This window comes from Apteryx mantelli, chromosome 8 (assembly GCF_036417845.1).
Source record: "Apteryx mantelli isolate bAptMan1 chromosome 8, bAptMan1.hap1, whole genome shotgun sequence".
NCBI lineage: Eukaryota > Metazoa > Chordata > Aves > Apterygiformes > Apterygidae > Apteryx > Apteryx mantelli.
The window spans coordinates 24143018-24169345 of NC_089985.1; the positions used below are offsets into that span (position 1 = coordinate 24143018).

General features: G+C 36.5%; 1 protein-coding gene across 8 annotated transcripts in view; it reads left to right on the plus strand.

Annotated features, from left to right (window-relative positions):
- Positions 1 to 20987, plus strand: part of ZNF644 (zinc finger protein 644) — a 57082-nt gene extending 36095 nt beyond the window's left edge. For 5 of the 8 annotated variants that reach the window (XM_067300946.1, XM_067300951.1, XM_067300947.1 and 2 more), the window contains 7 exons: positions 567 to 673; positions 2000 to 4040; positions 4482 to 5037; positions 5215 to 5820; positions 8366 to 8488; positions 15683 to 15785; positions 16299 to 20987. In XM_067300946.1, the coding sequence (XP_067157047.1) occupies positions 2031 to 4040; positions 4482 to 5037; positions 5215 to 5820; positions 8366 to 8488; positions 15683 to 15785; positions 16299 to 16491 (3591 nt within the window). In that variant the 5' untranslated portion in view covers positions 567 to 673; positions 2000 to 2030 and the 3' untranslated portion in view covers positions 16492 to 20987. The other 3 variants (XM_067300949.1, XM_067300952.1, XM_067300953.1) reach the window with 3 other exon arrangements.
- Positions 20988 to 26328: the final 5341 nt, after the last annotated feature.

Genomic DNA, 26328 nt, shown 5'->3' on the forward strand with positions numbered 1-26328 from the left:
TGGGAGTCTGTTTTTTTTATTATGGCAGAAACTGAACCATGTTAAAGCAGCAAAGAAATTCAGAAATTTAAGAAATGAGACAACAAAAAATATAATTGTTTTGTCCAATAGCATGCTTGCAAAAGGGCATGTTAATAAATAATAATTGTGTTTTATGTATTTTAAGCATTTCTTACTGAACTGATGTGTGTTGCTGTAGTGTTTCTATATTGGGTGATTCAGTAACTGTGTAGCAAAGGGAACTTTTTGTTTAAACTTCTTGCATTGAGAAGTTTTTTTTCATTATATTTGGACTTAAAATATAGTTATTTTGCCTTTAAAATAATGAGAAAGTCATATTACATTGAAGGCTTTTTTTTAACAAATTAATACTTGTTTCGTTCTTTTCTGATCTGAAGCAAGCACAATATGACTGAATTTCCATGAGGCCATAGGTAGACTTGGATTGCACACATAAGTCTGAATCATAATAACTGGAAAACTAATAGCAATTCTGAACATTTTAGTCTGTGATGTATAAAGATGACGGTGGTGCCCTTTAAGCAGGTTGTTTTTCCTCTCCTTAGGAAAAAAAGGTCGTCAGACGTGGTCGTCTTTGGTTTCGATGAAGGACCATTGCGAGGAGCCCTGGACATTTGTTGTGAGTTATAACATCTTAATTGAAGGATTCTAGGTAATGACTCCTTTTAACAGAACTTTTTATTCAAAATGTTAATTAGTAACTGAAGCTGAATATGTGATGACAGGAGCCAGATTTCCCAAAAGATGTTAAGTGAGTACTCCTTAAGGATAAAATATGTGGTGGTATGGTTTGTGGTGTTCCCCCATCACCCCAACCCCCACATATTGATAGATGCTTCCAGCTCCTGGGTGGATGTTTTAATGGCTTATTCCTACCCTGTTCTTAAGGTCCACACAAGTGGTAAATGCTGAATAGCCTTAAATTCACACTCTAGTTTACTGCACACTGATTTCCATGTGTAGGCAAGCCCCTTGTGCTAAGTGTCAGGTAGATTATTTTGCATGCAAATGAAAATCACTTGTAGAAAAACATACTTAGGCACACAAAGTATCCCGGAGGGAATTAGTATGTAGTAGCTCTCTATACTAGTAGACACTACTGTTGTCATGCTCTGGATTCAACATGGTGATTTGATAAGGTACATAAATCCTAATTAACATTTCTTTTCCAGTTGCTTAATTTTTCCACCTTTGAGATAATGCTATTTTACCTCCTTACCTTTTAACATGACCATAAAGCATAAACAGGATCTGATTTTAAAGGAGAGTTCTTTTGTAAAACGGGAATGGAAAGATACTATTTATTTTCTTCAGTGAGCTTTATGATCCTTTGCTATGTTTCAATCGATAATCATATGTTAGAAATCGGATTAGTTTTGTGTTTTCTGTATTAATATCAAAACAAACACTTTTGTAAACTTCTGTGTAATATCAGGTCAGTGGTATACCAGTACCTTGAACAAAGTGATACTTTCAGATATGTGAAGATTATTTTAGCTTCATAGATGCTAAAGGCAAGTATGCTTAAAAAGTTCACTGAAATGATGTCTGCAAAGCCTTTACTCATAACTTGTTTTGCGTCCAGAAGAATACTGAAGATAAACTGTGTTCATGTTTAGGTACACCCAATGTATTTGCACAATTTTTGTCAATAGTGTTTTCCTCATTTTGCTTGCATGTAGGTGTTTGGACATTTTAAACTAGGACACTAGACAGTCAGTAGTTTGCTGTATGGTTATTAATGTAGCCCATAAACTGATACAATTTTTATTGTTTTATTGATTAATTTAAAAATGTCTTGAATATTTTTATATCTTTTTTTTATATCTTTTTTTTCTTTTTTTATATTTTTATATCTTTTTAGCTTACAGTATGAAAAAGGGTGGTCCTGGAGAAAACTGTAAATTAAAATTGCCATTATTATTTATTTCTGTGAGTGCCTGATTCATTTCTTGTTTGTTTGTTTGTTTGTTTTCAGTATAAATGTATTTAATGGACAGACCAGCAATATGGATGATTTGGAAATAAATCCTGAAGTCACTGGTGCTAAAGAAGAAATCCTATGTGATGATAATTTCATATCTGAGGAAGACAGTGGCATTCCTAAATCACAAGAGAGTGACACGTCATTTCAGAAGAACAATACATTGACTCTGTCTGAGGAGCTATCAAGGGACAGATCTGAAAAAGCCTTAAGTGGAGGCCAGACTTCTTTATTTATTCACACTGGTGCTCCTACTGTTTCTAGTGAAAACTTTATCTTGCCTAGAGGAACTGCTGTTAATGGACCAGTTTCACACTCCACCTCAACCAAGACTTCCATTATGAATAAAGGCAGTGTTTCATTAACCACTGGACAGTCTGTAGGTCATCATACAGATTCCTGCTCAACTTTGACAGTGGTTCATGATCTTCAACTGCCTGCAAAGAGTACAACACAGACATCAAGTCAGCACCAAGTTTTATTTTTGTTACCTGATGTAGCACATGCTAAGAACCTGACTCATTCCATTAAAAATCTACCTACCTCTGCTTCAATTGGTTGTGATTCACCGAAATCAGTAGGAAATAGTGTAGACAGCACTTTAGCAGGTGAAGTAGAAGTTTGTGAGGATGATAAAAATTTACTAGTCAAAGATGATTGTGTTGACACATTAACAGGCATTTCCTCAGGTACAAGTGGTTTCAGATCAGGATGTGATCCCAGCTGGGATCCTCAAAAAGAATTTATACAGTTTCTTATGACAAATGAAGAAACAATAGAGAAGTCTCCCGTTCACTGTAAAGTAGGTCTAGAAAAAAAGAGAAAAAGAAAAATGGATGTTAGCAAAATAACACGCTATACTGAAGACTGTTTTAGTGATACCAGTTATATTCCCAGTAAATCAAAATTACTAAATGTTGACTTCTTAGAGCAGAATGAGGAGCTACAAATAGTAGAACCACAAAGATATTCATTGAGTAAAGTAAAGCCTGAATCCACAGATGAAGAGTTGGAAGCTGTTGATGCTATCCAACAGCTGATTTATAGTCCTGCTAGTAACTGTGCAGAAGATACTTCTCCTGTTCACACTAGCACTTTTCTTTCCAATACTTTAAAAAATAAATGTGAACAGAATGATTCTGAATCACCATCTACTTTCAGTACTGATGAACCATCGTTTTATCCCTGTACAAAGTGCAATGTGAATTTTAGGGAGAAGAAACATCTGCATAGGCATATGATGTACCATTTAGATGGGAATAGTCATTTCCGGCATCTCAATGTCCCCAGGCCCTATGCGTGTAGGGAATGTGGACGGACATTTCGAGATCGTAATTCACTTCTTAAACATATGATAATTCACCAGGAAAGAAGGCAGAAACTGATGGAAGAAATCCGTGAGTTGAAAGAACTTCAGGATGAGGGTAGGAGTGCACGGTTACAGTGCCCACAGTGTGTATTTGGTACCAATTGTCCCAAAACATTTGTGCAGCATGCAAAGACCCATGAAAAAGATAAAAGATATTATTGCTGTGAGGAATGCAATTTCATGGCTGTGACGGAAAATGAACTGGAATGCCATCGAGGGATTGCTCATGGAGCAGTAGTCAAATGTTCAATTATCGGTAGTGACATATCCCAGAGGAAAACACAGAAAAAGGCATCCATGAAAGATCCGTATTTAGGATCCTCAAAAAAGTCATCAACATACATGTGTAAGATGTGTCCGTTTACTACATCAGCTAGAAGCATTTTAAAAAAACACATGGAATATTTGCATCCAGCATCATGCATTGATCCCTTTGGTAGCCATCTTAGATTAGAAAAAAGAAAAGGCAACATAATTGAAGAATCTTTAGATTTTGGTAGCAGGACAAAACAGTTGATCAAGCAATCTACTTTTCCAAAGAACTCTGTTTTAAAACAGGATGTAAAAAGATCATTTGGCTCTACTTCACAGTCCGGTAACTTCACAAAACTTCACAAGAGACCCTACAGGATACAGAAGGCTCGGAAAAGCGTTTCGCAGTCATCTGTAAGTGTGTGCAATCTAAATTCTACAAACAAGACCTTTTTGATTAGAAATAGCATTGACCAGAAACCTAAATATTTTCATCAAGCAGCAAAGCAGAAAGCTAGTTTCAAAACAAGCAGTAATTATTTGTATAGAAACAAATATGAAAACTACAGGATGATTAAAAAATCTAGTGACTCTTATCCTTTACATTTAAAAAAGGAAGAGTCCAGCTCTGTCAATTCTTTACATTTGTTTTCTTCATCAAGTAGTCCCCAGAATAATTGTTTTGTCATGGATTCAAATAATCTTGATTGCAAAAGGGCAGAAGGCTATAAAGATCATAGGCATGTAGCTGTAAAAAGAGTGGTTAAAGAATCCAAGAGGGAAGGCTCTGTTACAGGAGATGATTTGGATTGCTATCCAGATTTTCTGCATAAAATGACTGTTGTTGTTTTACAGAAACTTAACTCTGCTGAAAAAAAAGACAGCTATGAAACGGAGGATGAAAGTTCATGGGATAATGTTGAACTATGTGATTACACTACACAGTCTGTGGAGGATGAATCTTACAGTGATATTAATCAGGAGCATGTAAACCTATTCCCCATATTCAAAGGTAAAATGGAAGATCATGAAGCTGGTGATCAATCTTCACTTAGTTATGAGCAGAATGATGGCTTTTATTTTGAGTATTATGAAGATGCTGAGGGTAGTAACTTCCTGCATGATTTGCACGATCCTCAGAATTTAGAAAATGTAGGATCAGCATTGCCAAAGCATAATTCAGTTTTCCATTGGACTGATTTGTCGCTTGAAAAGAAGTCCTGCCCATACTGTCCAGCAACATTTGAAACAGGTGTTGGCTTGTCCAATCATGTCCGAGGACATCTTCACAGAGCTGGATTAAGCTATGAAGCCCGTCATGTTGTTTCACCAGAACAGATAGCAACAAGTGACAAAATGCAACATTTTAAAAGAACTGGAACAGGAACTCCTGTTAAACGTGTTAGAAAAGGTAAGTTTTTTTTAAATTTGGGTATGCAGTGAAGGGGACAAAGGGATTTACTGAGCATTAAACAAGACTTGCTTTTATCCTCTTGTAAAGCCTCTCATCCTTGTGGTTTGCTATTCTAATGCTAAACTGTGTGTAATTAAGTGTCAAAATACTTGAAAAAGATTATTTTCTTTGTAGCAATTGAGAAATCTGAAACTTCCTCTGAGCATACGTGTCAGCTCTGCGGAGGCTGGTTCGATACTAAAATTGGATTGTCTAATCATGTGCGAGGACACCTGAAGAGGCTTGGCAAAACCAAGTGGGACGCACACAAGTCTCCGATCTGTGTTCTGAATGAGATGATGCAAAACGAAGAGAAGTATGAGAAAATCCTAAAGGCTTTGAACAGTCGCCGCATTATTCCCAGACCATTTGTTGCTCAGAAACTTGCATCAAATGATGACTTTTTATCTCAGAATGTTATACCTCTTGAAGCATACCATAATGGCCTAAAGACTGAAGATACATCTGTGTCTGCATCAGAGGAAGAAGGGCTGAGTTTCCTAAATGAATGTGATGAAGCAAAAGCAGTACTACGTGATGAAAAAAAAAATCAGTCGCTTACACTGATAGAACTCCTGAAAAATAAAAGGTTAGGAGAAGAAAGGAATCCTGATATTTCCCCTCAAAAGATTCATAATCAAACTGCAAGAAAGAGGTTTGTTCAGAAATGTGTTCTTCCATTAAATGAAGACAGTCCATTGATGTATCAGCCGCAAAAAATGGACTTGACTATGCAGTCAGGTAAGATGATGTTTCTAGCTGTCTTAACTACATTTCCAAAGAATTCTTTCATTCATAGAAAGTGTATGAGTGTAGTATTTTACTTGGAGTTCTGTTCATTTAATTCATGTTTCATTTTCAGAGGACACTGACTGCAAGAGGTAGCACAGCAAACCTTTCTTATGTGTTTTTCCTAAAGTGAATATTCAGAAGCACCGAGTTCTTTTGCATGGAATGTAGTTCCTATTCTGCATATGGTTGGGCATGCAATTCAAAGTGGATACAAAATGAGCCTCAGTAAGGAAGAAAACACATCCTACAATAACAATAAGTTGAAGTGTTCACGTGCATTTGGTAGACTAACAGTTCTCAGACATTTGAGTTTGTGACCCTGTTTCTGGGCTTTAAGACTACTGGTTTTGGAACTGCTTCATTTAAATCTTTGAGGCTTGTGCAAAGCAGCATTTGCTCAAATTGACAGAACTGCTGACACCCTTATAAAAGCATAATATTCCAAAATGATGGATTTCTATTGACTAATTTTGACATTTTAGACAAACTTACTCTTTCAACATAAATTAATTCTTGTTTGTTGTAAAACTGTGGCTGCTGTAGGAAATTGATGCTTGCTTTTAGGGCCTGTCCATCCTGAATGAAGACCTGTGCTAGTTCAAGCTTTGTTTTAATACAGTTCTTGCCAGCAGGGTTCTAATACTCAACCCCTGACTGATATGGACAGATATTTCCCCTCCTCTGAGAATTGTGCTAACAAAACAATTCAATAATTAGCTTTCTAGATACTCTGTATTAATAGAACAGTTTTTAGAGTGACGTTTTTAACCTACTTCTCTCTAGTCTTGGGCAATTCTTAGAGCATCCTTTTTAGTGTATATCTAGAGCTTGCATTTACATGTTTCTTGCTTGGACACCACCTTATAATGCTGCAGCATTCTTTAGACTGAGCAGGATCTTATTTTTATACCCATGACTTTTTGGTTCTGTTGATTTTTCTTGTTATTACTCAGTGCAGGTTAGAAAACTGGCAGTGCCTAGTACTTTTTCACCTATACTCTTGTCTTCTTTTAAATAAAAGCAAACAACAACAGAAAATCTGATGTGCTCAGAAGTTCTTTTAGGGGACTATGCAAAGTGCGGCAATCCATTTCTTAACAAAGGTGGCTTTCTAAAAGGAGATAGTAGAGGCGGAACAGAATTACATTGAATGTCTTCTTGATGTCTGTGGTTGTCCTTTAAGACAGGAGATTGCTTAATAAAGGAAGAGTATCTCTGACAGGATTAATATTTGAAAAACAATGCTGAAGGAATAGCTTGCCAAACCTGACACTGTATTGCTTTCTGTTTAATGTTTACTGATGAATATTAGGTAGCACCTGTTTGGTTGTATTGAACAACCAGGTAAAAATAAACATGCTTGCATAATACTAACACTTATGAATGGGGCCCTGTAATTATTTGTGGCTGAGGTAACAGAATTTGACAACTAACGCACTGTGCCAGTTGAGTTAATAAGAAAATCTTTAACGTCAAGTTGAAATAGTTTAATTTTACTCAAAAAGGCAAATATTTCTAATTCTGTTTTAAAATTTTTTTTTTTACCAGCCAAGTGTTCTTCCATAACTTGCCTGAAAAACAGCATGTCTTCTGTGGGCTGCTGGAGAGTAGAATTCTTTCTTTCCTGCAAACAGGCTTTCCAGCTGAGTAGTTCTAGCTTTTTTTTTTTTTTTTTTTTTTTAATTAATGCCTTTTAAAATTAGTAGAGACCTTGAAATATAAGTTGACCAAAACACTGTATCTTTGGTAAAGTGAAGGAAAGCATTATGGTAAAGTTGAGCATGGGGGAAATTGTAATGGTTTCTTTGCCGGGTAAATGAGGAGTTCAGTAATGTTTCACTGTTTTCCTGTGATAAATACCATGTTGCTTTGTTGATCATTTATTTAGCACAAAGATTTTAGCAAAAAACTTCAAATCATTAACTTTCATTATTGATTGCGCATCTAAAGTAATGAACAGAAATTGCACTGAACAAAATGTTTTGTCTAACAGCTGTTCAGTGGCGTGTTTTACCACCTTTTTCTCCAAGCCTTCAACAGCAGCCTAATTTAGTTTTGAGCTTTTTAGTCTTATGGGTAAAACACTTTAATTACCACTTTGTCAACTAGACTTTTTAAATTCTCTTTACTGGGAAAGTTGCAAGCTTTGAAATTTCTCAACAGAATCGTGCTATTCAAATCGCAAGATTGTATTTTGGGATTAGATCTGCATAACATGGACATTTGTAGGAACTTGATAGTAGGTATTAAATCAAGAGTAGCCTAAGGGTCCAGGTTGCCCTCTTTCTCTTCTTTCCAAATAACATGGTTTGGCTTAAAGCACTACATGAAAAACTAATGATGGTTAACTTGGATCCTTCTAATATACTAAACAATTGCATCAATGCAGTGAATATATTTTAAACCATCTTTATTACAGAAAACTTTTTACAACGCTTTGAGAATTTCATTTTTTGAAGAGAGAACTGGATTATAGTTTTCTTTTGAATGATAGGTATGCCTGTGAAGCTTAGAACGTGTGTGCATTGCAATACGACGTTTACAAGTGCTGTTAGCCTGTCCAACCACTTACGCGCTTATGCACGAAAGAAGAGTGCTGGACTTTTGACTGGGACAGGTATGTTTTGTTACAGATGTAAAAGCAAGTCTGTCTATGATGCATTTTCCTCATCAGACTGGACAAAAGCATATGTTAATTCAAAATAATTTTGAAGCTTTTGCTGATAAAACAGAATTTGTATTTACCATAGAACTTCAGCAACTTGTAAACAAAGGTATGTTGCTGTTGTCCACTCTCATGTCTGATTTTCATTCTTACTGATTTGTTTTGGATCCAATACTTAAGGTATGTAAGCAAAACTAAGATGTTCACTTCAATTCATTCTCCCACCATATCACAACTTTCAAAATGGCTAGTTGGCCTTCTAACAAACTGTTTTAGAAGTATCTCAAAAATTAAAAAAAACTTAACAAATAATTTTTACAACTTATTATATGTTATTACTAAGAACAGTTAAAATAGACAGGAGAAGCAACTAATTTTACAGTATATGCCTCTCTAACAACACATTAGATATCTAGTCAGTTTCATTTTTTTATTTGGCTCACAAATCAAAAACTACCTCATCTGACAAGGAGCGAGTGTAGTACAACACTTTGCACTGCTATTAATATTTTTTTAATTAAAAACACATTTCATACTGCAGTTCCTCTAACAGTTTATATTCTGATATAGACCCATTTCTAGAGACCTGCAGTTTGCTTGGCTGTGGGCAAATTCCCGAGTTTACTTTGAGCGTTATCGAGATTAGTGGGACTTCATATGATCAACAGCAGATTGGGGAGCAGAGCTGGAATATAGTGAGAAAATTGAGAGATAGGAAGTCTGGAGTATTAATTCCTTAAGGGCAACCATCAGTTTTGTGGGTTGCCTCCCCCTGCCCCCCTCATCAGCAAGTGCAAACATTTACATAATGCTTTGGTAAAATGTATGGTCTACTTTTGGCTGTAGATGTAATTCATTATTCTAAGAACAACATATAAACTGAGTATCAGGCTTTTTTACAGAAGGCTGAAAGAAATACTTATTTTGCAGGATGGGACTTTGTATGTCAGGTCTTGTTACGCTAGGTTAATGCTGTAACAAAGGAGACTTATATTGCATCTGCTGACTTCATTCTATGCATTGTGCAGGAGAATACACTTAGTGATTCTGCAAGTGACACATTGAAGTCAAATGATAATTAAATGGAGGAGGGGAGGAGGCCCTGTGGCAGAGAGATTGGATGTACAAAGATCCTGGGACAAGCTCTTTGTACCTCAGCCTCCCTTTTGCTAAACAAAAAAAGTGAAGGTAGCTTGTAAGATGCTTTGAGGGTTTTTTTTGTTTTGGTTTGGTTTGTTGTTTGTTTTTTTTTTTTAAGAAATGTATTTTGGTAACTAAGTGGTAGCATACTAATCAGAACAGTTGGCATTTTCTTAGAGTTTTTTAAAGGAACTTAAAAAGAAAATTCCTGAGTCTTGTGTCATTTGGACCTGGAAGCCAGATAATAGTTTATGCTGCGCAGATAAAGGCCTTTCATTGAAACCAGTGACTTAAATGAAGACTTAAATTATAGCTATAATATTATGCAAACAGTGTATATTAACCAGTATTAATTTAGTCATTACCATTAAAACTTTTGTAACTTTGCAAAGTTTGTAAACTTTGTGAATTTTACAATTTGTTGACTTTTCAGTTGAGAAAACTCAACGAAAGATTGGTAGACCAGAAAATACGCTTTTAAACAGTGGCTTTGCTTGATATTCCACCATATATTGTAGTAAAATTTTTTTAAAGAGAATGACTTTTTAATGTAAGATTTCACTAGCATGCACTAGTTTTAAGCTTTGCTGTGAGTGTTGCTCTTGGAGATCCCAGCTTTTCTTATGAAAAACTGGTTGCAGTTGAGAGCAATTTTGAGATGTCTTCAGTTTGATTTGAGCTTTAAAGCTGTATGAAGACAATGAGAATATGTTTTTGCAAAGCTTTTCTTATATCTTCTAAAGCAAACGTAGCTACCATAAAGAAATTATGTTGTTGGAAACTTGTTCCAGCTTCTTGTTGTAATTAAACAATTGTACGCAAACATGAGTGCCGTAATTCTTATATGATACGGCAATTGTTAGGGGAACTATCTAGGCTTTGCTGTTTAATAAGAGAAATATAGTAATCTGTTCAAATCACTGAAGCAGAAGTGAAAGCTTTCCTAGGGCTACATTAGCTTGCATACTCATCTGCTGCTCAATTTTTCACTACTTTGTCTGCATATGTTTTCAGTATTGACTATTATTATACTGCTTTTCTAGCAGATGCCATGCTTCTTCAGAATCAGTAATTTTATCACATTTAGTCAAATCTTATCCTAGTTTCTTAAAATGCAGCTTGACATTTGTAGCTATATAGTAGAAATAGCTAAGCGTAACAGTCAATTTAGGAATGGACTCAAGAAAAAAATTCAGAAGTGGAACTTTCTAGGCTGTTGGCTATGGAAGGTTAGTGTCTGTTAAACTTAATTTCTGAATACAGTTATCCAGTAAAGATCTGCTGCATAGCAGATGCTTGACCAGATCCATTTGTTTGCATAATTACATAATTTTATATTAGTAATTGCACAACTGTCTTTAATATTTCAGCTAATTTTTTGTGCTAAGCTGTGCAGTTTTGAACAAGGTAATGATTTAATCACTCATCTTGAGTAGATGCTAGTTTTCTTTTGACCTGTTGTGGTAAATAGCTATGCATTTGTGTTTCTTGGAGCATGTGGTGGATTTACTTCTTCTGAGGATCTTTAGAATATCAGACAGATCTATACAAAATCTTCAAAATGCATCTTGTTCTGCTTGATACAGTTGTATCCAAAGCTTCCTTCTCTTTCTACTCTCTAGGCATCTCTTCTGCTGCCCTGAGGTCTCCTGAATCTCTCTTGCACCTCAGCTTTTTACATCTTCTCTTTGTTGACTCTTCTTTTCATATGCTCAGTCATCTTTTACCAGCTGTCATCCTCTGGGAATCATCACTTTTTTTCCTTTGTCTCTGCTTTTGTAGATGGAGACTTTTTCAGAAGTTTGGGAGAGAACAGTGAAATACAGAGCAAGGAGTCTGACCATTGAGCCAACAGCATGAAGGGAGAATAGTTCATGTGGCTACTACACTTCTGAATAATTTCTAATATTACATTGTCAAAATTGTAGCTTCTGGGAGTTTGCTGTGGAAACGTGTAGCCAAAGAAAAAAATCTGGGATCCACTGATTTTGCATGTCTCTATTCTGTGCTATTACAGTCACTATTGATCAGCCAGCACAATGAAACAATTAATATCCCATAAAATCTTTCAGGGAGCAAATTACTGGAATTTAAAAAATATATTCTGATGAGAGATAGCAGGTTATTTAATTTGACAAATTAGTAAATAAATATGTAATAAAGATAACTCATTAATTTTGACTTTTTAATTGGCAGTTTTTAAATGGCTAATTAGACCCATTTATGTATGCAGTTATTCAGCTTACATTTGTTTACATATTCTATGTCTGTGTATTGTTCTCTGACAAAAGTAATGAAGTCCTAGTAAGGAGACCCAGCTTCAGTCTTTCTGAAGGGAAAAGTGTTCCATTTTGGGGGATGTTAAGGAGTGGGACATGAAAATTAGCATGGATGCATATTAACTTTGAACCTCAGACCAAATATCGTGCAATGAAGGACCTCTAATTGTGATTTTTATCTAAACCATGTTGTCCTAGGCATATTCATTTTAGCCTCCTATCTCCATCTTCTTGTAGTCTTCCTTGCTAAGCTGACACTGAGGTAAAGCAGGTTTTTCTATATGTAGCCTTTTTACCTAGTGTATGTTCTGTTAAGTAGTATACAGTCAAATTGGACTGGAGTTGGTCAAAGAGATCTCTCTGAAGTGTGATTGTCTTCTGTTTCTTAAATGGGTTGTTTCTCTCTGTCCTGCTGTATCAGAGCTTTTGATGAAGTGGTGTAACCGGTTGTTCACAAAAAGCTTTTGGAAACAGCAGCTAAGAGAGAGCGTGTGGCCAAACTTGAGGGAAGGAGGCTTCTTTCAGAGAGAATTGGGCCTTTATGGAGAATGGAGGATGATAGTTTGGAAAGCTGTAATAGCCACAAAGTAGGTGTAATGGTAGGTGGCACATAGCAGTTTTTCTGCCTTTTTTTTTTCTGGCAATTTGCTGCAATTGTGGTCTGAATTTCCATGCAGCTTACTAGCACTAAGTCATCTTGGTCTCTTCCTGAAAGTACTAAATACATATTTTCTGCCAAGGTTATGCTTTTATCCCAGTAAAAGCACTGGAAAAACAGTAACTGAGTTTGGGATGCTTTGTCTGTAAGTGAGAAAATGGTGTGTTTTATTTCATGCTCTCTGTTAATCATAAGCTTCATATCAGTAGAGTACTTATACAAGTGTGTGCATGTGACTTCATCTGAACTTGTTTTTCTGGACAGACAAAAATGAAATTAATGCGACAGTTACTGGTATGTGTCTTTAACTGGTGTTGAAATTAAAATTTTTAGTCAAACCACCCAGATTTTTCTATTTCTCCACTTTCTGTTTCAGTGGAATGACTTCAAAATGTATTTGTGCTACTTTGTGCCCCCTAAAATGTAAAGAAATGTGTTACTAGGTCAGAGCACAAAGGGGAACAAAAAATACCCCTTACAGAGCACGGGTTTAGTATTCTTAGTATTTTTCTGTTTCTTGTAACTGCTTCTTGCTAGGCTAATATGCGACTTCCAATCTTATCTAAGTTACCCTAAGAATTCATTGGGTGATCCGAATTTTTTTTTCTTGGTGTCTTTTACTGTAATATTTTCTTTTTGTTGTTTTATGATTTTTTTTGTCTAGAGCCTCTGTCTTAAATGACTCTGAGAAAATACCCATTCTTTTGTTTTCTCACTTTCTTGGAAAAGGTGCCTTTCGGGGGAGTAGAAACTACCTTTCATGGTATATTAGGACAGTTTCTGTTTATTTTTATTGCCGTACACTTGAAAACCCTGAACCGCTGTGTAATCTTTTCCTAGAAGTTTACACAAACATTGAAAACTACTGTGATTCAGGAACTCTATTACAGAAGACCAGTTTAGGACTAATAGGAAGGTGGAGGCTGACTGAAATGCTTGGGATGTATGCAAGTAGGCTCAGGTTTCTTGATGGAAGCGAACGTCTTAAATTTGCCAATGTGAAGGAAAATGAGCTATTTTAAGTTTCAAGTACTCGTGGGCTTCTCTCACAGGAGCCTGCGCTCTACTGCTTTTTTACCCATTTATCTAGTGACATCAGCTAACTGGCATCAGATGCAACTCATAGATGCATTTGCATTCCGGTAAGACTGTGGCTTCTTCTAAACATTTGCCTCTTTCCCCAATGTTCTGCAGAATCTGTAATGGCAAAGCTTTTGCTGTAATAACTGCTTAAGAAACCTCTCCCCTCATGAAAGTAGTTCTCTTCGGAGAACTGGTATCCAGATTTCAGTATTTGATCTCATCTTTCCAAAGACTGTTTGCATTCCTGACAATGCTATTACTGATGTTGCAGTAGGTTTTATGTTTCTACTACTTTGGTAGTTTGTAAAGTCTGAAAGATTAGGGCTTTTTCTTCCTAATTATATAAAAATTATGCTTTTGATAAGAGCATAAAGCAGAAGGAATCCCATACCAATTAACTTCCGAGAAAGTGATCTAGGTATCTTGGCTGTTTCTCTCTCTTTGGGTTAATCTCTTTTTATATACAAACTGCTTTCATTAATACTATCAGTTAAAAACACTGAGTCTCATCTTCCTAGTGATAGACATCCTCCAGTGCCTGGGTGAAGCCGTTTAGCTTGGTATCTGCTTTGTACTTGTTTGCAGTCTGAATTTAGCTCTCTGGTTCCTTCAGGCCTCAAAAAATCATCATGTTTTCTACCAACTTGTGTTTTTTCTGAATACTATAGGAATCTTTGAATCTGAGGACGCAACTGGGAAAGGTCAAAGTGCGTCGACTTGGCTACTGGTTAAAAGCCATGTATGAGAGATGCTCATCTGAAGGACAGAAGAAAAATGAAAGATGTAGTCAAGTCCATTTATTTTGCCTTTTTTAATCTGTATGCTTTGCCTCAGCAGATGTTCTGTGCTTTGGGGTACTAAGCAGTTTATTCTGTGTTTTATTATGTGAGTCAAAAAGTAGACAAGTGTAACAGAGCACAAATGAAAATTTTGAATCTTACTGTTAAGATGTTTCAATAATGTAGCATATGCCTTTTTTGTATCAAGAATACTACTTGTTACTGTCATTCTGATTGCTGCATAGTTCTAGTGTCAGTGTCTTGGGTTTAGAAACAGAGTGTAGCTAGATACTCTTCCCTGTCTGAACAGTCCCAAACTTCTTGTTTTTTCTTGACCTTTATCATCATAACAATATTAACTCAGTTTAATCTCCTCCTCCCCCAACTTTAGCTGTTTCCTAGAATCTTCAGGCTTTCTTGCAGACTCCTATTTCATCTATTTATGGGAGATGCAGACCTTTTTAATGACAATTGAATCCACTTGCTATGTATTTCCTGTTCACACACATTATTTTCATACATAGTTTTACACACTTAGACTGAATTAAACAGGTGGCCTTTCTGTGCCTGTTGACTGTCCTAATATCCATGCCTACAGCAAAGGGTTATTACATATTTTTCATAACATACTATAGAATTCAGACAGAAGTGAAGGGGAAGCTTCATCTGAGATTCTTAATATAAAAACAGGGCAAATTTTTGCTTTATGTTGAAAATAAATGACAGATTTTCCATTCAAAATAGAATTTCTTGATGATAGTAGCGAAGAGCTACACCTCTGTGCAGTTGTAATCTGGTTGAACATGTGTGTGGTCTTATGTTGCTTGAATTACAAAACAAGTTTGAAGATTTTGCCAACATGTTAAGGATGAAAGGGAATTTCAGGTGGTGCTGTGTTTCTGTATAATTCCACAATAAGTTAGTAGGTGCTTGCTGATACTAAGACAATAGTTTAATGCTTAATGTCAATTATCTAGTATTTTAAAGAGCAAACATTGTACTAAACTAAGAAATAGCTTAACATGCTTTGCCAGTAAATTTCTTAGCGCACGCTGTAATTATTTTGGATTTATCTTATAATTAAACATAGAATAAGCAAGTAGAAGTCTTTTCACTAATGCCATAAGGGACACTTACTGAATATCTCTGTTTGGTCTAAGACTGATTTAAGTATCACTTTCACATACGGAAATTTCTGTCTTCTTAGCTTTAGACTGTAAGCAAAAGAAGTCAAGGTCAAGATCTGGAAGCAAGAAAAAAATGCTGCCATTACCTCATAGTGCTGATGAAGTTTACATACTCAGATGCAGGTACATATGGTTATTTTAAGTGAAAGAACACATTTTTAAGTTTGCTAATTGTAGTCATAAGAATATTTAAGATTATGTCCTGTAAATGCATATGTGATAAAAGTGAATAATTGGGGGGGGGGGGAACAGTTGCTTATTCCATTAATTTGAACAAGAGGACTTGAGTCAGTCATACTTAATTATTAGGTTGCCAACTCCTGTTGCTCTAGCTAAAATCCTGTTGGTCATGTTTGAGTAATAGTCTGTCCTTCAAAAGAAACCCCATATTGAAGAAGTAAAGGTTGTTATTTCTAATATTACAAATGTAAGAGGGAAACTTGTAGTATAATCTTCAATTTTTTTTTATATGCTCATAGTTACTATAGATTAAACCAATAATTAAGGTTGAGATCTGTAGGAGCAAACTTCAAGAAAAGTGGTTTTCGAGGTGCACTTCCTATTCAGTGTCTTGATTTGATCATTGTTCAGTAGTGCTAAATATATCTTGGTGGAATAATCTTAATATTTGCCCAGGTTTTGTGGTCTGGTCTTTCGCGGACCTTTGTCTGTTCAAGAAGACTGGATAAAGCACTTGCAGCGACACATTGTCAACGCAAATCTTCCACGGACTGGAGCTGGCATGGTTGAAGTCACGTCACTACTTAAAAAGCCTGCTTCAATTACTGAAACTTCATTTTCTTTACTGATGGCAGAAGCAGCATCATAGAACAAGGAAACATTTTAGATTTGAATTGGATGTAAATTTGAAATACTTTGTCATTTTTTTTAATAAATTGCTACACTAAATTATGTTTATAAATCATAAAGACAGAAAAAGTGGATTACAGTAACATCAAAAGTTGAATAATTAACAGTTATAGTAAGTAGTCTTTATATTTTATATAGGGTGGAAGATGTGTTTTTAAGGTTTATTATGTTTTTGTCAGTTACCGTGTTCGCTATCAAAACAAGACCATTACATGTATGGCAGCCATTTTTAAATTGTTGCACATGGGTACTTAAAGACAGATTTTAATAAAATTTAAAAAAAAGAAACCATGTTCTCTGCAGTGTTACCCGAATCAAGACTCTGTTTATTCCAAAAAGAATTACACAGTAAAATAAGATATTATTATATTTTGTTTGTATGTATGTAGTGTTTTGTATAATACCAAGAACTGCTAATACAATTTACTCAACTTAGGGCATTAAATATCATGTACTTCATAGTTCAAGAGACTGTTTCATTCAAATAGGGCAATTAGTACTATTCTATCTAGGTGTGTAAGTGGTTTTTTTTTTTTTAATCACATGAGGCTTTTGTACTTAAAGTGGAGGGAAACTTGTTTAAACAAATTTCTAAGAGAAATATGTACATAATACTGGAAATTTGTGGTAAGGAAATATTCTTTACTTCAGTTGCATTTCTCACTGACAATAAAGTGGTGCATCCATGCTACCTCCTACTTGTCAACAAAGATGGTATTTACCCTTATGTTTTTGTATCATAGTAGATTCAAATCCAACTTTCTGTATTACAAAGCATCTTTTTGTTAACAAGTTTGTTTCTTTATGATGATTTACTTAAAGTCTGACTTGCTTACAGAAGTTTGCCTCTCTACTATTTTATTTAACACTGTAGAAATGTACTAATAAGCATTGCTCACTACATGGTTTAGAGTAGACTTTTCATTTATAATTCTGTTAAAAGATTGATCATTTTAGAAAATTCGAACACAGATTGAAATGCTTCTACATATGAAGAGAATGTTTACAACTTAAATTTTAGAGCTTGTTTTGGATGTGATTATATGTATGAAAACTGTAACACTATGCTCATGCTAAGGACCTACTTACAGAATTGCTGAAATAAATGTGCTGTGAGGATGGAAATATGGTGCAGGTGTCTTGGTCATGATGAATTGTGTTTGTTCACTTAAACTGTCTTCAGAACATGATTTTTTTTGTTTAAATCATAAATCGGATTCCTCTACAAATCAATTTTGTATGCAAGTAACATTTCATTTTACTCATATAGGGTAACTAATACTGTAGTTAATTAAGCCAAGGATATGCATTGATATTTTCTTTATATGTAAATAAAGTTAAAAGCAGTTAAAACAAGAGGAGTATTTTGGTAGAGTATATACATACCTCACTGCCAGTGAAATTGCTTTCCTATAGTATATCTCCTTACCAGAAAAATCTCTAAATAAAAAGGTTTAAAGAAAATCTAAATGTCTATAATGTGAAGCGTTTATTTGCTTTGTGTGAATTAAGTTTGTGAAATTGATTTGTCTTGCCTGAGATTAGAATCGTCTCATGATCTTAAGTAAAAATATTTACTTGCAATAAAATGACTTGTTCACAGATGCATTGCATTTGATTGGAAAATATGAATAAATGTCTGTCTTCCTGTATGTATACAATTAAAAGTTAATGCGTAGGACTTGTTAACATTCTGAAAAAATAGATGAGCCAGCAATACGCAGTTGTGCATGACAGTCCTGAGACAAGGGCATCCTACCTCTATCTTTAGTACTATGAGGGGTTTTACTCTGCAGGTTGCTACAGATAACTTGAGCTTTATTGTCCAATTATATTCCTGCTTTTTAAATGGAAAATGCTCATCAGTATACTTAAGGGCTGGGAAGAAATGGCTTTAGAAATATTAGGATGTATGATGAGCATGGTGCAGCATATTGCAGACAAGTGATGTGAGCAACTAAAAACTTCTAATATGTACATGATTGTAGGATTTCTATATGTTGTGAAGACGGAAGATTTGCAGCGACATGTTGAAATGGATAGAAAATAGAGGGAAATGATCAAATCACCTTGAATGTTCGTAATGCTTTAATAGAGTGCTTGTTTACTCTTCTTGCCAAAAAGGTGCTTGTGAGAGCACCATGTTCTGTGGCTGGTTAAGAAATGAAAAATTCAGTTAAGTGCAAATGATTATATATAAGCCATATCATGCAGAGTTTAGCAGCAGCAGCAAACTTGACTAGGTTTATAATAATAGATTTAGTGAATTTTATTTAATTCATTAAACCCAAGTAGTGAATTGCTTTGTGTAACACTAACATGTAAGGTTGTGTATGAAGAGCATGAAGCTCTGATCCTGATTATAGCTTCCAAAATGAGATTCTTTAATTAGGGTCAGCTGTTCTCAGTGGCAAGCTCTGTCAGTGGGTGCATCAGAGCTGCTTGGGTTTTTTTAGCTGTGTGCTTTTGTTGATGTCCTGCTATGCTTGCATCTGACCCTTGCCAATATATGAAGTGTGCAGACAAGTCCTGAAACTATTCTGATCACTAAATTAATTGCATATGTGGCTCATATGGACTGAATGATCTTTAAAAAAAATTTTTTTTTTGAGTATATTTAAGCTTTCTTTAGCCTATAGGCCTCTAGTTTTTGTCGTTCCCCCCCCCCCTTGGTTTCTGTTGCTTGGAAATGTAGGCCTTCTCTCAGTACCTACTAGTAGACATAAAAGTAGAGTTATGGAGATTCTAAATCTGGTAGAACGGAGGTTATTAAATCAGTCACTTTTTATTATATTGGTCTCATGTGGCATATTTAGACCTTAGAACTAGTGACTTGATTTTTCTGAGGAGTCTTGTATTTACTGCAGATGCTGGAGAGGCTCAGTGGTAGTCTGTGCTAAAGAGCTGGACAGTTGGAATTGCACATATAAATGCTAGTGTTACAAGTCTGTTCATCTTAGCTATATTGTTTTGGTTTAAAAACAGTGGTGGCATGGTGTTTGGTGTCTTTTTTGTTAGTTTTTTTCCTTATTACAATCTTCTGTAGTTCTGGAGTTGCACTTTGACTATCTATCCTAGTTTCTGGTAAAGCTCTGGTAAGTAGCTGCCTCTGGAAAATTATGAAAGGATTTTGGGGATTTTTAGACAAGCCTGGGGAAGCGTAGAAATTCAACCCCTGCATTTTGTAAGAAGAATCTCTATATCCTCTAATTCCAGTGCTGTTCTCAAATAGCCCTTTTTAAAAGAAAACCTAAAATTAAAGCTCTCTGCATTTCTTGAAGAGAGATTTCTGCAGAACCTTTGAAAAGCAATTTGAAAGTACCTTTGGCCCTTGCTGCTGAATGGTAATGTGTTCAGGCTGTATGCATGGAAAGCTAGAGACCAAGGCAAGTAGATCATGAATGTCCCGGGCATTTATCCCTTTTTGCCATATACTGCTTCATTTGGATTGTGTGAATGCATTAGGTGGACTGTACCCACAAGCCTAGGATGTTCTGCTCTGTCTGCAGATCCAACTTACATTTGCTTCCTCAGGGCTCACCTTAGCCTGCCAGAGGTGCTAGGAAACATTAGATGACTCTTCTTGATGGGAGAAGATGTAAAGGTGACCTTGTGTTAGCCTGGTTTCCCCATTAGTTGCTGTTGCAGTAAAAGCTGTTGGGAAGTGAGAGCAAGCACCTTACCTTTCCAAAGACGGGGTATTTTAACAGATGAGTTTTATATCCTGGACCAGACTTTTTGCGGTTGAGCTATATGCCTAAACAAAGTCCTACCTTTTCAGCTGTGCTTGGGAAAATCACCAAGGTCTGTCAGGTAAGTGCGTCGCAGGAGGAACGTGAATTGTGGCTTAGAGATGTGCATACATTCAAAGTTTTGAAAATTCAAATTCGCAAGTCTGAAACAGGGTGATCGGTTCCTATGAAGCTATTTCACACTGAACCTTTTCCTGAGCCATTTATGATTGTAGATTACCTTGCATTTCAGTAATGCTTTAAAAGGTTTATTAATTATTTAAATCTTTACATGATTCTGAAAACCTACAGAAGTTAGAGACCATGTTGGCTGAACGAGTGTGGAAAATTAATAGTGAATAACAAGTACTTCCTTTTAACTAGATCATAAGGGCCATGAAAGAAGCCTGTTAAGGGCTATAGTTAACAGAATTTTCACTTTTGTCACAGTAGTTAATGGATTGAATACTTAAGCATCAGTCTCATATTCCCCAAATCGGTTTATAAAATTTTAACTTTGTTTTAAAAAAAACCTTACCTTCTTAGGGTAGTATTTATTCAAAGAGGCAGACTGCATTATGATTTCAGATACTCTGATCCACCACACTTTCTTTGTAGCTGGTGTTGCCTGATACATGGGTAGCAATTTCAATGTAATGGAAACATTTTGGCCGTGGTGCCTGGACTGTAATCTCTTGCAATAAAGTTTCTTTTTAACCCTGCAGGCTTCTTGGCGTTTTTCCCTTTGTTCCACGGTCAGCGGCAGAGCAAATGAAGCACTTTTATCCTAACTAGGAACTGCTTCCCAGTATAGTTGCAAGGCAGAGAGAACACCTTGCTGGTTATAGCCTTCTGAGAACTTGGACAAGTGAGGCAGGGAGACATTATCTACATTCCAGTACTGAAGACCCAAGAAGGAGGGTGGGTGGCAAAGACTGCAGAGTCAAATGCCCAGACTCTGAAGCTGTACCTCTCATTTGACAAATAACAGTGGTTATCATCTGCAAATATTCTCCTTAATTCTCACTCCACAAAATCTAGTTTTGCTGATAGTTCCAGTTAGAAGCTGTTTCTGTCCTGCAGAGTTCCTGATTTCCCAGTATCTCTTCCTACAGTACTGGCTTGCCCAGTGGCTTCCAGATGTGTTTGGTTCTTGAGTCCACTCTGAAAACACCCCTCAGTGTCTGTTGGGGCTCTGAGTCCTCTTCAAGTCTCCATGGTTTCCAGCTGTAACACAAAAAAAAATCCTCGCCCATACCACAGCCTTTCATCCCATAAGAGCAAAAATGTAGGAGTTGTTCAAATTTAGCATAAAATAATCATTGTCTACAATGGCCAGAGTGTGGGTTCCCTCCACACTCTTGGTCTTGCTAGGGTTGATAACTCTGGCCTTGCTTGTTCTTACCTCTAGGTACACTGTAGTTTGGCAACCTTGTATTTAAAAAAGCAAAACAAAATTTTCCCCCAGTTGTGGTGCCCTGTTCCCCTATTAAGATTTGAAAATAGCAGAATTTTTTAGTCAGCCTGCAACTGTTTTATAAAACTTAGTGGTACGCAAGTGCATCAAGTAGAAGAATTTTGTGGTTGGAGAAGTTGGTGTCCATGACTCAGGTAAGTGGCTTCTGCCCGTCTTGTTTCAAGTACAGATTGACCTGCCATGCCGCAACATGGGTTGGAAGGGTCTGTGCAGGGTGTCACTGGTTGCAAGTATGGTTTGCACACATTTGCTGAAGGCTGGCATGCTATTAATTTGGCTAGAAAAGAATCAGAATAAATGCATCCCTTGAGGAATGCCCTTCTCTAGATAGAGGTAAAGTTTGTTATAAAAGCCCTGAAGGAACTTCCTCGTGCAGGCTCTGCAAATTCTTGTAATACAGTGAAAACCAAACCAAACCAGACAGCATCTTGTTAACCGTGAGACCCAGAGGCCTCAGAAGTGTAATTCCCACTGCAGGTCCAGTGAAAGTCGAGGGCATGGAGGTAGGGGATCCAGCACCCCTCCTGTATTGATTGCAGTGCTGTAGGGCTTCAAATGCTCTATTTCCAGTAAAAAGTGTACTGACTCATAAGAACGGAATCTTACGTATTAGATGGTGTTGATAACACATCTTATTGAATGCTCTGTTTTCATGGCAAAGACCTGCAACATCAAACATTCTTGCGTGATTTTTATGGTGAGTCCTCCTACATATCAATAATCTACCACTTAAAAAATTCTCTTACTGGAAACTCTAGAAACTTAACATGTTTAGACATTTGATCATGATCTTTAGGCCAGCAGCAGACATGAATTGTATTTCTGTGAAACTCATTCAAATACAACTGAAGTTGCTGCTCTAACAACAAATGTTAAAGCTCTGAATCCCATTGTGCACTTTGAGACAGCTTCATAAAAGAAGTGACTGATAATGCAGAATGCAGGCTGACATGATTAGCCTGTATTTTAACCAAATAAGGAATTGCATGTCATCCAGGTAAAAATCTTACTCACAAGAAATAATTCTTTCATCTGTCTCTTCCATGAAAAAACAATTGTCTGAAAGCATGAGAAAATATACTTACTTGGATAAAAAAGCAGGAAAAAGAAAACTTAAAGTGAGATGGAAACTGCAAAGAAGGGAGACAGTTTAAGCCTGAAGTTGAAACCTGTAGTCTCTGACTTCAAGCTGATGGCAGCGTTTCTTGTGTCTCTGAATCTTGGGGGGGTGTGCGTTCTTGTCTGGGTTCTTGGCAGGGGTGGAGAGGAGTTTAGGGCAGAAGTTATCCTTACTTGAAGAGCCATGGAATAAGTTTTAACTCCCAACTGTTTGAAAAATAGTCAGTGGTAGGGGAAAAAAGGCTTTCAATCCAAGCTCTTGTGTTGGAAGTCAACTGTATCCATTCCCTTTGCCACCTGGAGTGCTTTTAATGCTGCTTTTTGAAAGTGCTGCTTATAAAACTGTAGATATTTAGTTTTGTCATGAATAAGTGTGAGCTGTTCTTCCCACATGTGGTCTAGTCACAAATGCGATACCAAAATCTTAACTTTCCAGATTCTGTTCGTATAGGGATTACCATTCATTGCCTCAAAAAAATCTCTCCTCCCTGCTCTCTTACATCTACAATTTCATGCCATTTTCTTCTAATCGAAATAGCCTCTGCTACTAAAACTGGTGTTCTCTGACTTAGCTGATCTGAGTTTGCCAATAAAGCAAAGACCCCCTAACCCAGCATGTAAGTGTTCTTCCCGGATCCAAAACTTATGTATTTGCCCACCTGGGGATAGTTCTTGTGTACATTGTGCTGGGCTGCTAACCTGACCACTTCCGTTGTCTTCATTCCTGTCTTGCTTTGTTTTCCCTTTCCTAAATTTTTGTTCACATCCACATTTGCTTTTTCTTCTCCCTTTTGTGTCTTTCTTAATCCTTATGACTTTATTTTACCATTGATTGCTACTAGTTTCTACCTCCTGAGGGCTGATGCTTTGCTCCCAAAATTTTATGAAAAAGATCTAAGCAATAGTATATTGCTTAGGATTCCTAAAAACATATCTAATGGTCTGATTCCAATTTATTTTATAGGGGAGACACTAGCTGTCTTTTACTAAGTAGTAGGGGTAAGGGGGAGAAACAGGAAGTTCTTATTTAGGTTTTAAAACTACTTTGGAAGATAAATAGAGAGGAAAAAAAAAAAAGCCAACACCATACAATTTGCCAATTGTGACTTCTAGAGCTCACTCTGCTGTTCAGAGCTAGCATCTTGCCTGGTGAGTTACCATACGCAGAATGACTGCATCTGTAACCTGGTACCGTGTTCTGTTTTGTTTACATAAAGGTAGGTTGATTTTTTTTTTTCTGACATCCTGAAAATAGGGAAATATTTAGAAAATGAAGCATTCGCTTGAATGATTTTTGTGAACAAACAGCTGGTTAGCTCCTTTGAGCAAACGGAAGCAGGGATATCTATTAAAAAATGCTAAAAACGTTGAAGATCAAGAATCTCAGCACATGTACCAGTAAATAATGAACACAATAGATTTCATGAAATTCTCCTTACGAAATTAAACTATGATTTCAGATTTTCATCTGGAAATGTGCCAAAAGTGTCTGAACTCCCCCTCTCTGCCCCCACCCCCTGCTGTTAGCAGCAAACAAAATCAGCAACCTGCAGGTTAGCATAATTTCTTGCAGTATGTGGCAGCCAGCACATAATTTAATAAAGGGTGGGGAGAGGATGGGGAAACCCTGATTTTAAATCTCCCTTTCTATACCATGTGTTGTGCATTGGGTTATAGATGTTATATGATGATACAAAATACACTTTCTTCATGTTACCTTAGAAACTGGAAGTAGCAGGCATGTTGCAGGACAGAGAATGTTCTGCCTACATACTAGATTTATCTGATACATACTACTGTGACAGCTATATCTACAATGGAAAAAAATTCTTTTTTCTTATTTGAAGCAATAATGTGCTTACCTTGTTGTCATCTTCCAGATTGCAGAGGTCCTCACTACCCTGACAGACTGAAAATGTCAATGTTGGTTACGTAGTGCCAGGCACTTAACTATTCTCCTGGTTATAGAGAGAGATAGGAATGGCCAGTGAGAGCTCAGCATCTCTAACTGTCAAGCCTGATTTTGAATTTAGGTGCTTTATTTCAGATTTCTATTTCTGAAGAATTTGACCTAAGTGACAAATCAGTTCTGATGTTACTGTTATTACTGTGCACAGAGGGAGAACTCTGATCTTTTCAGGATCAAAATAAAAACTGAGCAGTTACTGAAAATTAAACAAGATGTATTCAAAACTTCAACTGCTTCATGTTCCAGCTGCCAGCAAACTGTAGCATGTGCTGTCTGCAGTCAGTGCTGATATTCATTGCTGTCTCTGAGAGCTCATTTATCAGCATAAATAATAGAAACACTTCCCCTACTTTTTTGCAACTTCCCCTGCATGCCCTTTCTCTCTCTGACCCTTCCCCCTAGCCCTAGGAAAGTATTAGTTGGTAGCTTTTAACAAAAAAAGGTTCTCATGAGAAGTCCATGTTCATTCTAGACAGACTTGCAAAACTGAGATTTTGTACCTCTTCATTGGAGTAGATCTGACTGCTTCCCACCTGAAGTGCTCTGCATTCACAGGCTAATGATGTTGACCTTCAGTTTTATACTTAGGAACTAAGCCAAATGAAGCAAATATCAATGTGTCCTTGTACTACCTTGGCATTTTGCCTTGATTAAGAGTCAAAATGATATTGATCTTATTCAGCTGGAAAGTTATGAAAACAGGCAATAAAGTATGAAATCAGCTTGTTACTTGGGTATGGTTAGTGCTGAAATTGGAAGATGAAGCCCAGACTGGCAAAGCTGTGGCAGTGCTGGGGACACACTGCATGAAGCTGGAGCCTGCTCCCTGCCCTTTCCTCAACATCATGTTCTCCCTTAAAGTCCAGTGACCTCAGACCAAATCAGCATCAGGAAGTACATGGATAACAGAGAACGATTGTGCCTACTGCTAAAATATTGCTCAGAAAAAGATCAGATAAGTCACCAGAAATTAGTGAAATGCATTTCATTTAAGATATTCTATTTAGTAGGTCAAGAGGTGGAGAAAAAGAAATGAAAAATATATTTTTGAGAAACAGGAGCAGCTGACATCTGACTTTCTTCATGGAAAAAATATATTGATAGTTGAAGATCAGCTAAGAGCAAACAATCATTTAAACTGTACTTTGGGTAGCTTTAACAGGTGTATCTGCAGTTTCTAAAAATTAATGTCTACCTAAATATTTTGTCTCCCCCAAAAAAGAGACAGTTTATGTTGTAAAATGTGAAATGCAAGAGGAAAAGGTGAGAGTTATCTCATTGGAGTATTTTCATTGGGACTGTGCAAAATACAGTAATTTCCCATAAAACAGGAGGGATAGTGAGCAGTGAAGCGTCCGTGTAGTGCAGTGAGGCTAGTAATTAGAATGTAGCTAGACAAAACCACAAGGGGGTATGTAATAAAAGAAAGCTTTAATGTGATTTAAATACCGTGACGGAGTTGCATTCAGTGACAGCCTGGTCACCAAGTACAGTGCGACA